The sequence below is a fragment of the Pelodiscus sinensis genome, chromosome 5 (genome assembly GCF_052426305.1).
Source record: "Pelodiscus sinensis isolate ZL-2025 chromosome 5, ASM5242630v1, whole genome shotgun sequence".
Lineage (NCBI taxonomy): Eukaryota > Metazoa > Chordata > Testudines > Trionychidae > Pelodiscus > Pelodiscus sinensis.
The window spans coordinates 91643603-91658726 of record NC_143056.1 but is presented as its reverse complement, the minus strand read 5'-3'; the positions used below and the strand labels follow the sequence as shown (position 1 = coordinate 91658726).

General features: G+C 41.5%; 1 protein-coding gene across 4 annotated transcripts in view; it reads right to left on the bottom strand.

Annotated features, from left to right (window-relative positions):
* The window catches only part of NELL1 (neural EGFL like 1), a 464201-nt gene that overhangs the window by 329405 nt on the left and 119672 nt on the right, over positions 1-15124 (bottom strand). For all 4 annotated transcript variants that reach the window (XM_075927741.2, XM_075927743.2, XM_075927742.2 and 1 more), the window contains exon 12: positions 11157-11285. In XM_075927741.2, the coding sequence (XP_075783856.1) occupies positions 11157-11285 (129 nt within the window). The remainder of the gene's footprint in view (positions 1-11156; positions 11286-15124) is intronic.

Below are 15124 nucleotides of genomic sequence, written 5' to 3'. Positions count from 1 at the left end.
AACAAAGCCCCTTTAAATGTACATCCTTGTTGGAGCACCATCAGCTGTAATAATGTAGGTAGAGCCTTGGGAAGTATATTCATTTATTAATGCCAAGTGCAGATCCTGTAGAGAAATCATTACACTGGTAGCTGTGGGCTGAAATCTGGGCCAAGTAATTGGAGGAGTTAGTGCAGCATACATAGATATAGCCATGTTTTCAGCTTGAATCTAAATAATGCAGAAACTGACAACAATGAAGCCATGGCAGCATGGACTCCAGGTGAAGGCTAGCTTGCCTGAGCTGGTACCCAAGGTCCTAGGAGGGCTTAAACCTCCTGCACTGAAGCCAATGCTGCCATGGCTTCACTGCTATTGATATCTGTGATGTACATATGCACACACTGAAAATCACACATCCTAGCTGTAGGGCAAAGAATCATAAAATATTAGAATAGGAAGGGACCTCAAGAGGTCATCGAATTCCCAGCCTTCATAGCAGGACCAAGCACCATCTAGACAAGGGGTGGGCAATAATTTTTGACTGGGGGCCACCCTGGAAGGGGCGAGGCCAGGATACCTCCATGCTTCCCCACCCAGAGAGCCTGATTAGTCTGTAGTTGGGGGAATGCATGAAGTCTTTGCCCCTGCCTTCTTCAGAGAGAACCGCAGTTCTAGGCACCTGCACTCCTGACAGTGAGAGGAAACTTTGTGTGCTTCTCTCCCCCCGACACCAGGTCAATCAGGGCCTGGGGGTGAGAGGAAGCATGGAAAGTCTCCTCCCTCCCTGCCCCGTCCTGCAAAATGCACACAGCGCTTCTAAGCGCCACACTCTCCTTGCAGGGCAGGGCCAGAACAGGAGGAGACTTCATGCATTTCCCTCTGCCCCCAGGACCTGATTGGCCTGGGGGCAGGGAGAGTGTGAAATCTCTCACCCCCAACCCTCCTGCGCTTAGAGTCAACCATCAAGTTTGACTCTAAGCACCACATGTTCTCCCATCCCTAGGCTCAGATTGGCCTGGGGGCAGGGGAGTGGCAGGACCTCAGCAGGTCGGATCAACACACTTGGTAGGCTAGATCTGGCCCGCAGAGGTCCTTTCGTCCACACCTGATCTTGATCATCCCTGATAGACGTCTGTCTAACCTGCTCTTAAATATCTCCAGTGATGGAAATGCCACAACCTCCCTAGGCAATTTATTCCATTGTTGAGCCACCCTGGCAATTAGAAAGTTTTTCCTAATGTCCAACCTAAACCTCCCTTGCTGCAATTTAAGCCCATTGCTTCTTGTCCTATCATCAGAGGTCAAGGAGAACAATTTTTCTCCCTCCTGCTTAAAACACCCTTTTAGATATTTGAAAACCGCTATCATGTCCCCTCTCAGTCTTCTCCTTTGCTAAACTAAATAAACCCAATTCTTTCAGTCTTCCCTCATAGGTCATTTTTCAAGACCTTTAATCGTTTGGTTTTTTTGCTCTTCTCTGGGACCCTCTCCAATTTCTCCACATCTTTTCTGAAATGTGCTTTTTTTGCAACAGTCACACTGTTGACACACATTTAGCTTGTGATCCACTATGACCCCTAGATTGCTTTCTTCAGTACTCCTTCCCAGATAGTCACTCAGACATACTCTGAGCTATCACAAACTTCCCTTATACTTAGAATAGGAAGTAACTGATATTTTTAACTGTTTTTTCTATTGTTATTATCATCCTCATTTGCTATTTATATTACAGGTACTGCCCAAAGGATATGACACTGAGGCTCCACTGCTCTAGGCATTGTACAAATACCTAGTCAGAGGCAGGTCCTGTCAAATGAAGCTGAATATCTAAATAGAGAAGGATGGAAAAAAACAAAGCGTTACCTTAATTTTACAGACCGGAAACTGAGATTTAGTGACTGGCCCAAATTTTATAGGGAACCTATGGTTGGGCTAGAAATTGAATCCAAATTTCCTTGCTCGCAGTCCAGTCTTGTAACTACAAGACCATCCTAAAAATCACTGTATGGCAAAACTTGGTAAGTGCTAATATTTTGATGAAAGGTATTGCATTTGAATGTATCACTTTTACAGAACAGTAGCAACAAAACCCTTAATAACCAAATGAAAATACTGAGAACATTCATTCAATCACTGAAACATGCACTGAACAATAGAATACTCCAATCTCCAGATCACCTAGAATAAACGTACAACGTAGTAATAGGTCACTTCAGGGGAAAGACCAGTTGTTAAAATAAGGAAGAAATAATATCAGAACTGCCAGTGCCATTTTATAATTGAGATATCACTTTAACTGAATTTATTTATTAACATAGAACACCACAATTATCCCAGAGACAGCACCTGAATATCACTAAGTTTTCTCCATGATACATTACTTATGTACTCAACAGGCTGTAATTCTAAATTAATGATCTAGAATGTAAATTTGTTTCCACAAAAATGACAAAAATGACATTAAAATATTTAAGTATCAGAGGGGTAGCCGTGTTAGTCTGAATCTGCAAAAGCAGCGAGGAGTCCTGTGGCACCTTATAGACTAACTGAAGTGTTGGAGCATAAGCTTTCATGGGCAAAGACCCACTTCATACATCAGACATGCATCTGACCAAGTGGGTCTTTGCCCACGAAAGTTTATGCTCCAACACTTCAGTTAGTCTATGCCACAGAACTCCTCAATGCTTTTTTATTAAAATATTTAGCATTTTAATTACAGTGTTTTTTGTATCCAAAACCTTTCACCTCCAAACTGTGGGTTTTCCCTCCAAATGCAGTGCTTGTGGTAGAATGAAAATAAATGACAAGTCTAATTTCTGTCAGCAAAATGAACATCTCAGTTGATGGAAGCATAACACACAACAAAAAAGGGCTTCTGTAACAAACAACACTACCAGTCTTAATGATTGTATCATTAGTCACTTAGGGCCAGATACTGCCATGCTTAATCTCACTGAATAATATCGTATTCCTTTGACAGTGCTATTATCTTCAGTGGAACTACTTGCTGAGTAAGGTAGTTCTCAACCTGAGTATGGCTGGCAGAATCTAGTCCTTAACTGGTTATACTATGCAAGCAGTTCTGAAATTCTTCAGCATCAATTTAAGTTGCTACACTGAAAGCATTATTAACCGAGGGCAAAAGTTTGCTCTCACTTACACAAAGGCAAATATACAGTAACACCAATTAAATGAATCCAGATTTAGGCCAATATAATTAAGAGCTAGCTGTTGTAAAGTCCTTTACCTCACTACAAAACAGATTCAACAAATACAGCAATGCAACTTTACCACACAAATTCATGAAACCCAAACTAAGAATGAAAAAGTAATTCAATCTCTATGCCATTCAATCCTTAGCCTCTCGGGTGAGCTTGCTTGCTATGGCATCAATTAGTGTCCATTATCCTAGGGGTTTCAGAGAAACTCACTCAACTGTGAACTGAACTGACATCAACATCTCTTCACTTTATCAGCTGAACCACCATCAGATCACCACCTCCTTCTTTCCTCCTCCCCCGTCTCCTGCTGCAGCAATCAGCTGTTGTGCAGGGTTCAGGATGAGTAGTCCCCAGAAAACTCAGCAGTGGAGTCTGTTGTTGCTGATACTGCTCAAGGCACTTTCTTGCCTGCCTCGGGCAGTGTCTGTGTGGGGTAAGACAGGGACAATGCTCAGCTACAGTGTTTTGTAAACACACCACAATACTGACCCTCAGTGATCCACAGCTGCTTTGTGGCCATGCCCCTACCCGCCTCTCTGCTCAGGAATAGAGCACTACACCAAGTGTTTGCAAGGCCACTAGCCACATGAAAAGCAGCTGTAAGGGACGCACAGCAGTGGCCCTGCCTTGTGGCTGCATGAAGTTTTGTCCACAATGTTCCTTTCCCTCTTCCTCCTTTGCTGGTGAATGCAGGGATGGCAGCCCACACAAAGGAAATAACAGTAGTGGAAAGGGCAGCTCCTTCTGCAAGGTGCATTAAGCGCCTGGCAAATGGGCAAAACTCTGGGTTACTTGACCAAGGACCTGAAGCTCATCAAGGCTGGATTCAAAGCAATACCTTGGTGTGGATGCTTCCTCAACGCATCTGGAGCTGCGAAGCCAGGCTGAGGATGCTGTTAGGGAACAGCCAGCATGAATTTGTAAAGAACAAATCATGCCAAACCAATCTGATAGCTTTCTTTGATAGGATAACGAGTCTTGTGGATAAGGGAGAAGCAGTGGATGTGGTATACCTAGACTTTAGTAAGGCGTTTGATACGGTCTCGCATGATATTCTTATCAATAAACTAGGAAAATACAACTTAAGTGGGGCTACTATAAGGTGAGTGCATAACTGGCTGGATAACCGTACTTAGAGAGTACTTCTTCACAATCCTAGTGGAAAGGTATAACAAGTGGGGTTATGCAGGGACCAGTTTTGGGACCAGTTCTGTTCAGTATCTTCATCAATAATTTAGATATTGGCATAGTAAGTACGCTTATTAAGTTTGCAGATACCACCAGGCTGGGAGGACAGGGTCATAATTCAAAATGATCTGGACAAATTGGAGAAATGGTCTGAGGTAAACAGGATGAAGTTTAATAAAGACAAATGCAAAGTGCTCCACTTAGGAAGGAACAATTAGTTTCACACATAATGGGAAGCGACTGTCTAGGAAGGAATACGGCAGAAAGGGATTTAGGGCTTATAGTGGACCACAAGCTGAATATGAGTCAGCAGTGTGATGCTGTTGCAAAAAAAGCAAACATGATTCTGGGATGCATTAACACGTGTGTTGTGAGCAAGACACGAGAAGTCATTGTTCCGCTCTACTCTGCGCTAGTTAGGCCTCAATTGGAGTATTGTGTCCAGTTCTCGGCACCGCATTTCAAGAAGGATGTGGAGAAATTGGAGAATGTCCAGAGAAGAGCAACAAGAATGATTAAAGGTCTAGAGAACAAGACCTATGAAGGAAGGCTAAAAGAATTGGGTTTTTTAGTTTAGAAAAGAGAAGACTGAGGGGGGACATGATAGCAGTTTTCAGGTATCTAAAAGGGTGTCATAAGGAAGAGGGAGAAAACTTGTTAATCTTGGCCTCTGAGGATACAACAAGAAGCAATGGGCTTAAACTACAGCAAGGGAGGTTTAGGTTGGACATTAGGAAAAAGTTCCTAACTGTCAGGGTGGTCAAACACTGGAAAAAATTGCCCAGGGAGGTTGTGGAATCTCCATCTCTGGAGATATTTAAGAATAGGTTAGATAAATGTGTATCAGGGATGGTCTAGTCAGTACTTGGTCCTGCCATGAGGGCAGGGGACTGGACTTGATGACCTCTTGAGGCCCCTTCCAGTCCTAGTCTTCATTGATTCTACCAAAAAGGGGTATCACTGGGGTATGGTGAGAGACAGTTACTCAGGGATGCCGGAGACATAGCAGCAAAAGGCATCTCCCTGTCCAGGGTCCTGGCTAGGGAAAAGTGCATGGCCCCTGCCTCTGCAGAGCTGCCTGGGGATTATCTGTTCGGCTCATCTGTGTGTATCCCACCCTAACAACTGCCTGCAGCTGCAGCAGGAGTGGGGCACCTTGGTCTCTTCCATCCTTCTCCATGCCTCTAACCCTGGGAGCCCACACTCTGGGGTCTCCAGCTGCAAGTATTTGGCCATTCAGGTACAGTGTGGCTGTCATGGGCAAAGTTCCTTCCAGGGCAGTTTTCTCATCTGGATTCCCACAATCCACCCACTACTAAATTCCCTGAAAGCACACCGCAAGGAGGGACACAGCCCTGGGGCAGATGTTATTTTCCTCCTAAGAAAAGCCTACGAAGCAAACAAACAGGAAGAGCTGTAGTTTTGGAGGGGTTTGCTAAGCTAAAGATGAATTACTGAACAATTCATTGACATTTCAAGAAAAGAACTTTGGTTCAGTCAACCAGAAAACCAAGTGCATCTAAGAGGTTTCCAATTAATCCTTTCATTTAGAATCTCTGTCTCTCCTCCATCAAGCTAAAAGAATAAACAAAATATTCCTTCTGAAATACTCCTAATCTGCAGTGACCTACAAGGTTATTAGCAGGAACTAAAGGTCACTAACATGGTTAAGTCTTCCCGATACGTATTTTTATTTACCCCTAGCCTTTATGATACATTTGGGTGTGTATTCATACAGCCAAAAAAGTTGTGATGCAGAGATGAAAATATTTTCTCTTCTAGAGTGTTTGCAACCATCATCATTACGATTCACTGTACAGCCAGGTTTAAAAAAAATTAAAATATGATAAAAACTTGAAGATCATAGAGTTAAACAATTTTGTATTACCTCTCAGTTTGTCTTCTCTTTGAATGAACATCCATTAATAAAATTTTCCTCCTATCCTTCTTTTGCCTTTGTTTTCTTTGCTTTCTCCTGGCTTTGGGAACATTCTCTGAGACAGTGCCCATACGGAATTCATGTTTCAGTGCTAACATTTGTATACAGATTACCCATGATTTGCACACTACTATGACTAAATTCAGCAGTTACTGGAAAGAACTGTCTGAACTTCATTCTCATGAAGAGATGTTTTATTTGTAAATTCAATATTGTTTCATTCTCTACGAAGTGAACTAACACCAATCCAAGTTCAGGTTGAACTTCTCTAATCTAAAACTCTCTTGTCCAGAAACATCCATTGTCCAGAATGATTTTAGTTAGCCAGATGTCCACTTTTCATGGGTGTGGCCAAGTTTCCCATGGTCCCATAAAGTTTGTTTACTGCCACCAGTCCTAGCTCTCAGTGTTCTGTGTTATTTAGCTTTAATTTACCCATAAATGTCCTTTAGTTGCCTAGTAAACAGCAGAAGTGTTGGTAATACTGCTAGCCAATATTGACCTCCTGTGGTCCAGAAAAATTCTCTCGTTTGGAAATGGTCAGGTTCCAAGGGTCCTGGATTAGAGAGGTTCAACCTGTAGTTAGTAGGAGAGTGGGTGGGGGGGGGGGGTGGAAGGAAGAAAGGAAGGGAGGGATGAAGGACGGCAAACAGGAAAGAGAAAAAGTGTCTGGAGAATCTAGCAACCAAAATCTATATGGGCTCCTATAATGTCCTTCACAATCTGTCTGGTGGAATGAGCCCAATTTTTTTGATGAGGGACTTAAATACTTATACAGACTTTTTACCCACCATGAAATGATAGCCTTGGAAAACACTGTGACCTTTCCATTTGAGCCATCTACTAAAAAGTGAATATTCTACCAAGGTTCTATTTAATGGGTCATATTAGATGATCAACCAAAATTCTCTCTAGACCTCACAGGACTTCAGATACTTCCAACCTTAACCTACCAACTCCAATGGTAGAAGAGTAACAAGCCTAACCACTCCCACCCCATATTTGACCCAAGGAAACTTTTACATCTCTTTCCTAAGGACTACAGAACTCTGGCAGGCATGTCCTGTCCTGTCCTAATCATAGACCAATATAAGCAACCAATCTTGTTAGTTTTATGGAAATTTTATTTTTTCCTGTTATAAAATATTGTTTTTGGTTACTTGGTTCAAAAAGATCAATTCAAATTCACAAAAGCTTCTTAGTTATGTCCACTAACTGATGCATTGGGAGAAGACTTTGAGTGCACCTGTCACTCAACTTTAACTGAGATAAAAATAGCTTGTAAAAATACTAACAAAATGAGACTATGAATCATAACTTCCCTTTACCGTGATCAACAGATGTAATATAAAAAGTCCTCTGTTACCAAAGGAAAGTTCAGTGCAATGTTGATTAACCTAACTGGGAAAAAGGTATTGCTCTGCAGCATGACCAGGTAACTTGTGATTTTTTTAAATCATTTTCATCTGTGGTTTTCTCTGTGGGGAGAGGTTGGTTAATTAGGTTGTTTTTTTATACAAATATTTCTTTTTAAAGGTACTTTTTCCCCACAACTCTTACACATTTATGATAATGTTGACATATAAACAAGCCCTTGCTCCCAACAAACTAAAAAAAGAAAAAAAAGGGGGGGGGGGAGAGGGAAACATAACTGAAAAAGTGGAGAAAAGTTATAAATTATCTTGTCTCCCACTGACATCCAAGATGAAATGCCCCATGACTTCAATGAGAGAAAGATCAGCTCCTATGAGCATCTAGAAGGCAAGAGGATCATGTGGCTAAAGCACAGGACTACGAGTTAAGTGGCCTGGGCTGTGAGAGAGAAACATTTGTCTCACACATTGCATTATGAAGATTATCTCATTAATATTTATAAAATGCTTTGACATTCTTCACCAGAAGAGTGCAAAGTATTACAATGTTTATTTTAGAGGCAGCACAGTTTTGAAGAGGAAACAGAATGGCATGGGGACTTCTCTTTGATTCTAGTTCTGCTACTAACTCGCTCCATCATATTGGATAAGCTACGGTCTGATTTCCAGCGATACACTACAACTGCAAATCCCCACATTCGCAAGACCTCAAGTCTGCCTGTGCACATGCAACTTTGTTCAGTTGCAAATGGTGGCGGAATACACGCATGATTCAACAAAGGGTCTTTAAATTTTCCATGCTTTGGTTGGTATCTCCATCTCCAAAAAGAAGTTGATACTAGTTTTGCTCCCCAAAAGGATCTGTGAAGACTATTTACTTAACATTAGTTCATCACTTTGAAAATGTCAAACTCTATGCTTATTGGAGGGAGACAAAGCAAGTAGAGGAAAAGTCAGTGAAACAAAAACCTACTACATTTAATGAGTAAAAAGAGTAGGGGTTTATTTCCTCTTTAATACTGTACAGATCTCTAATCACTTTCTTTAATTATTCTGATAAGATGTTTCTTTGCTAAGAAACATCTCGATATTTTTTAAATATAGTTTTAAGAGATGGTTATCCCAAAGGCATAACCAACTATTTTCTATTCAGATGCTTGTTTTAACACAGTTTATGCATGCATTAAAATGGCCATTTGAAAAGAAGCTGCTCAGGAGAATGAATCATAGCTGTCTTTCAGAATTTTTTGAAGTGTGATGACACATTCAGTAAAGTTATCCCATGGCAAAGTTTCAATCCAACTATGAAAATATAATGGTACAAAATTACATTAAGAAACAAAATCAAATAGCAGACTCAATGAAAGTCTTTAGAAAAGATGCTACAATATCAAACAATATGCAAGCAAATGCGGGCTGGCAGTATAACATGAAAGGCAGGCAAAACTTGTATCAGCAGAAGTCAACAGCAATGACTGTATGATATGGGGAAGAAAGAACAGTACCACACATTAAAATATATATAAAAAGGTTCAAATAATGTCAGATGACATATGAAACCTGGTAGCTGAGATTTAATGATCCTCAGAATTCTGAACTGAAGTGCCACTGTACCTAGATATGTCATAATACAAGATATTATAGTCTATATGTCTCAGAAGTGATCATACATGCCACTATATTTCAAGGCTTAGGAGGAGCAACAGAACTGAATTTGGAATATTACCAGTGCTTACTATGAGTATTTTATCTGGTTCTACAGATATGTATCTGAATCTATTAAGATGTATTACATTTAATATGTAAACAACAGATACAGGAATCTTGATATACTCTTGAGTACAAATCTGCATGAAATCCAATACTGTGGCCTATACCAAGTCAAATTCTGCCCTCAGAAGCATGTACATGGGCCTCATTGATCTCAATTGCAGTTGAGCATGTTTTTGAAAGCAGAATTGAATCAAATGACTGTGAATTGAGTGCTATTCAATAGAATTGGCAGATAGATTATAGTAATTAGGTAAGAGAGGCAGATCTGAGAGATAAACGGGCTTTGCACAGGGGTTTTCTGTGAATGGTTAAAGGGGTTCTGTTTTACATGGGAATAATGGAAACACTGCTGAGCTAATTGATTTGTCAGGCTAGAGACCCCCACTAGGGGATCCCACCTGCAGATCCCATAAGCAGGGGATGGGAGGACGTATAACACACCCGTTCCTACAAGCGTCAACTACTTTAGTGCAGAACGGATGTATGCCGGGGCAACTTAGAGTGGGGACGCACTGTATGCTGTATCTTTGCTGTTACTCCAAGAAGTAAATAATTAGAAATCTTCTGAATTCTCTGAAAGCATGTACAGAATTGAGGGGTTGGTTTATGTTCTAAGTGATGCACCAACAAGGCAATATTTTGTTATAATTTGCAGACTACCTTTGTTCATCATATCTACAACAGTCCTGATCACTTATATGTGGTTTAAAAAAAAAAATCTCCAAACAATGGGATCATTTAAGCTCAGCTGGTGTAAGTATAAACATATCTGTTTCATATGCTTCAGTCTTGTCATCTCATTCTTACAGTATATTTTTTTATCAATCTGTCAAAAGTGTCATCTCTTTTCCATCAACAGTACGGATGGAAGTAGGAAGCTGGAGAAATAGTGTAAAAAAGCCAAAAATCCAACATTAAGACCCCAATGACTGAGACATGTTTTAAAACCACATACTTTACAGACAAAACAGAATGTTCTGTATACTGATTTTACATACTAAAAAGATTATACGGTAACGAGTAACACATCAGAAAATAAGAGCAAGCTATAGGTTGGTGCTGAGGATTTAGCCCTAAGAGAGCAAATGAGAGCAAAGCCACACTGCATTCTTTCCTGAGGCAGAACAGTACATCATTAGCAAACAGAAGTAGCTCAGCAATACAGAACAGAGCCTCCTGGGAAATATGTCTGCTCTCTGCAACATTAAGACCATTGTGGAAAGTTACCTGACTTGCAGGAAGGAAGGACTACAGGTTAATGTATCTGTGCAAAATCATAACATCTCTACCCATCAAAGGCACTGCGGATTTCTTTCTTGGTGCTGTTAACATCACTCACAAAACTGCCACCTCCATAATTAGCTCTATATCTGAGAAAGATGCCTCAGCTTCTGCACACCACCTAGAGCATAAGTGCCACTCACTGTCTGAAAGGGATATTCTAAAGAAAATCACAACATGACAATAGAAATGCCTATGGACACGCAGTCTCCCAGCAAACTGTTCACTTATCTTGGTTAACTCAGGTTTCCATGCACAGATTCATAGAGAGCTAGTCTGTATCACAAACACCATAATAAAAACTGGACTTTCATAACAAAATGCATTCTGCAGCCATTTACTTAACAGTACATTCCTTAGTAGATGTTAAGAATTTACTTCACAGAATATCTTGTTTACCTTCACAATATGCAGAGTCCCCCTGGATAGAAATATAACCAGTCTTGCATTCACAAGTAGCTTTTGTATTCCAATTTTTGCACTCCGAATTTTCACCACATCTGTGACCTTCTGCACAAAAATTATGACCTGAAATACAAAGTACATTCAACCATGTATTAGTACATGCTGAACTCAAATAATCAGCATTAATATGTATACCTTACACTGCTATGAGTTTTGTGATGGTATCCTCCAGGCATTCTACTGTGGAATTCTCCTTCATTTCACTTGGCAAAAACTAGTCTACATAAGCTTTTCTGAATCCACTTAATTATGGGGAATGTCATTTTGTTCTTGGATGCCTCTGGCCATCGTATTCAAGTATGAAGAGTAGCCAAATCCCCAGCAAATAAGAATGATGTTGCAATATGTTGACCAAGAGAAGATGCTCCACATTCCTTTTCAACCACCTTTCCAGGGCACATTTCAGCACTACAATTACAGTTACTCTTAAGGCACACTAAATTGCTATTTTTCAACAAATTTGTACATAATAATGGAGAATCAAAGGTTTGGTTAGAAGAGAGGAAGCCAAGGAAGCTTTTCATTGGAACAAGAAGATATACTCACAAGGAAGACTTCTCCGAATATTTTGCTGTACTTTAACATGTCAGACTAGCGCCGAGTTCCATTCCGCCATTAGTGGTGGAATAAATTAAAAACCCTCTGCAATATATGATTATCTCTACTTTTGTTGTGATATAGTGTCACAGCAGGGGAGCTATTCTATCAAGATGAATTCACCTCCCCACCCAGAGTACTACTTCAGAACTTGTTTGCAAATTTCCATCTTCCTTCTACAAAAACCTACCAGGCTGAAATTCTATATTCACTTTGGATTCTTGGACATTAAGGTTCTTTGGACTCTTTAAAATGTACAGATCACTTCCAAGATTTACCATGAATTTTACAGGAATGGAATCACACATTGCACTATGAATTTCAATACCTGATCTTTCTTTACTCTGTTGAAACCCAAAGTATGTGCTCAATTATAATTCCGTAATACAGGTTGAACCTCTGACTCCGGCACCTTCGTGACCTGGCTGGTGTCCAACCAGAGAATTTGCCAAACTATGGCAAACATTTAGACATTCTCTCTCATCCAAAATATGTACACTTAGTACATTTTACCTTTTTTAGCAAGTTTCTCTAATAATATTGTTAATTGCAGTTATCTGGTTTCCTACTCTGGAAGACTAAGATTCTGATATTCTTTTTTACTCTAGTGATCACAATTTTCCTCATTAGAGAGATACAAAAATTTCAGAGGGGTAGTTGTGTTAGTATGCAACTGAAAAAACTTAAACAACAAATAGTCCTGCAGCACCTTAGAGGCTAACAAAAAATCTGAAGAAGTGGGTTGTGCCCACAAAAGCTCATGATATCACTTCCAAAAGTGGTATTTCCCTTTTTAAGTCAATCAGGGGTCAGTAGATTGAGATTGATTTGCTCATCATTTCTCCAACTGCCCATCTCTTAATCAGAATTTTCTCCAAAGTCTAGAATCCTTGATTAGTTCTTAGTACCACAGGATATTTTAAAGGACTCTCTCTCTCTTGCTTATTTGTCACCTCTAAAATTAAGCAATTTGATATAGATGTGTGTTCTCCTAACTATCCATCTTGGACCACTGCTACCTTTTAAAAGTTCCCCAGGCAAATCCTCAATTCTTTTGTTCCCTTTCTAGTTATCAACAATATCTGAGATTGAACTGTTCTCAAAATCAGCCTGTCTTTTATCATTTGTCCAAGCTTACAAGCTGTGATAAACAGCAGAACAGAAACAATTAATGTTCCAGTTCTCTAACTATATTTAATTAGAGACTCTAGAGAACTTTCTTGTTGTGTCACTGTGAATTCCTAATTATACAAGTATACCCCACTCCGTCTGTAGACTGGCTTAATGTTTGTTACTATAAGTGACTTGTGAAGCACAATCATCAGACCTGGATTTTAAAGCCGGCTGCTAAGGTCAGCTCCTCATTTCCCATAGCATTTGGCTAAAGTTGTTAAGAACTGTAAGAAACAGGAAATGGCAAAACATGTTTGTGAAGGCATATATATTCTTTCCACACCATATTGTACTAGGCTCTTACAGAACAAATTAAAATTAATGCCAGGAAGGCAGGCAATGTGCATTTAGGTACAAAATCTTAAGTGCTGCACTGTGGCTTTGTGTGTCAGTTTCAGAGCCTCTCCTGTGCAGGGACTTTGTAGGCATTATTCCTCTGCCCATGAAAAGCAGGTTTAACATGGCAGGGGGACATACCTAGGAAATGCAGTTATGTTTCTTCTATCTAGATACTACATCTCTGTAACTGTGTATGTGTGTGTAGGGCAGGGGTGGCCAACCCGTGGCTCTTTGCTTAAAGAAATGCAGCTCTTGCTAATTCTGAGTCGTATGCCCGGACTGCTCACGGCTGGCCAATCTAGCACGCGCCCCAGCACCTGGAGGACAAAGCGCATGGTGGCGGCAGCTCTGGGACCCAGGCATTGGGTTAAAGTGGGAGGGGACTGGGTGTGCCTGGCTCTGGGGGAGGGGAGGAGGTTGGAGGTGCCAAGCTCTGGGGGAGAGGAAGCGGACTGAGTCAGAGTCAGGGCTGGCTCTAGGCACCAGCAAATCAAGCATGGTGTGGCACATTTCCAGGTAAGCAGCCACCCCTGGCAATGCCCGGCCCCGCCCTGCCAATTTTAAAGGGCCACGAAAGATGCCACTACCTGCTGCACGGCACTGGCACCATGCGCGCCCGGAGCCTGCTGTCCGCCCTCTACCTCCTGCTGCTGCCCGGCTCCGCCGCCTACTTCGGGTCAGGCCTGCCCGCGGGGGGATGGCCCCGATGCAGGAAGCGCGGTCTCCCCTCCGGCCACGGCCATGGCAGCTGCAGGTGGCCAGCTCCTGGGCCAGCTTGGGCCCAGCCTGAGCTGCCTCTGGGAGGCCGGCTACTTCCCCATCTTCATCAGCAACCTCCAGTTCAAAGCCAAGCAGGCCCCCCAAGCTCTTCAAGGAAGACCCCGAGGGAATTTGTCAGGAGGGGTCAGCCTCCAGGTACTGGTCCCCGGGCAGCGGGGGTAGGGCGAAGCGGGGATAACCAGGGCTGTGGGACGGGAGAGAGGGGAACTGGCAGCTGGTGGAGGGAGCCCATGGCTGGCCTGACTGTGGGTCAGGAGTGAGGGGCACCAGTAGGTGGGGGGGGGGGGGAGTAGGGTTGGGATGGCTGGGAGGGCTGTGGGTGCTGTGGGTCGGGAGTGAGGGGTGCTTAGGGAAGACACTCATGTTTTTCATTACAATGTATAGTTGAACCCAACTTGTTTGTAATTGTGATTTTGTTAAAATTAAATTAGTACACTAGCAGGAGATTGTTTTATTTCACTAGCTATAAATTTTCTGTTTTCATTTTTTTTTAAATTTTAAACAGTCAGAAAAAAACAAAACAAAAAAAAACAAAACCACTGCAAAGTGCAAACATGTAAAAGACAACAAAAAAAGGGGGGTGGCCAAAATTTTTTTTTGCTTTGGGAGGCAAAAAACCTAGAGCTGGTCCTGGTTGGGGGGGGGGGGGGGAAGAAGAGGGCCTGAGGATGCCTTGCTCTGGGGGAGGAGTGGGGCATTGGGTTAGAGCCGGGGGGAGATGGGCTAAAGCACCGTAAACTCAAAGTTTTCATAGATGTAGAATAAGGCAGCCAACACAGATGTCATATTGAAATTCCAGGGCAAAAAAAGAATCAGCATGTACCTGGTTTACACTGTGTTTCTCTAAAGAAAATTCAAAGGTTATTGTTTGCTAGGCTAAAGCAATTATTCTGAGAAATGAGTCTCTCCCTTATTGTTTTTGAACCTCTCATATTTGCAATCTGAGACCGACCTGAATTGTTAAAAGTATAAAAAAGCCATAATCTTCATAAGTAAAAAAATAACAATAATAA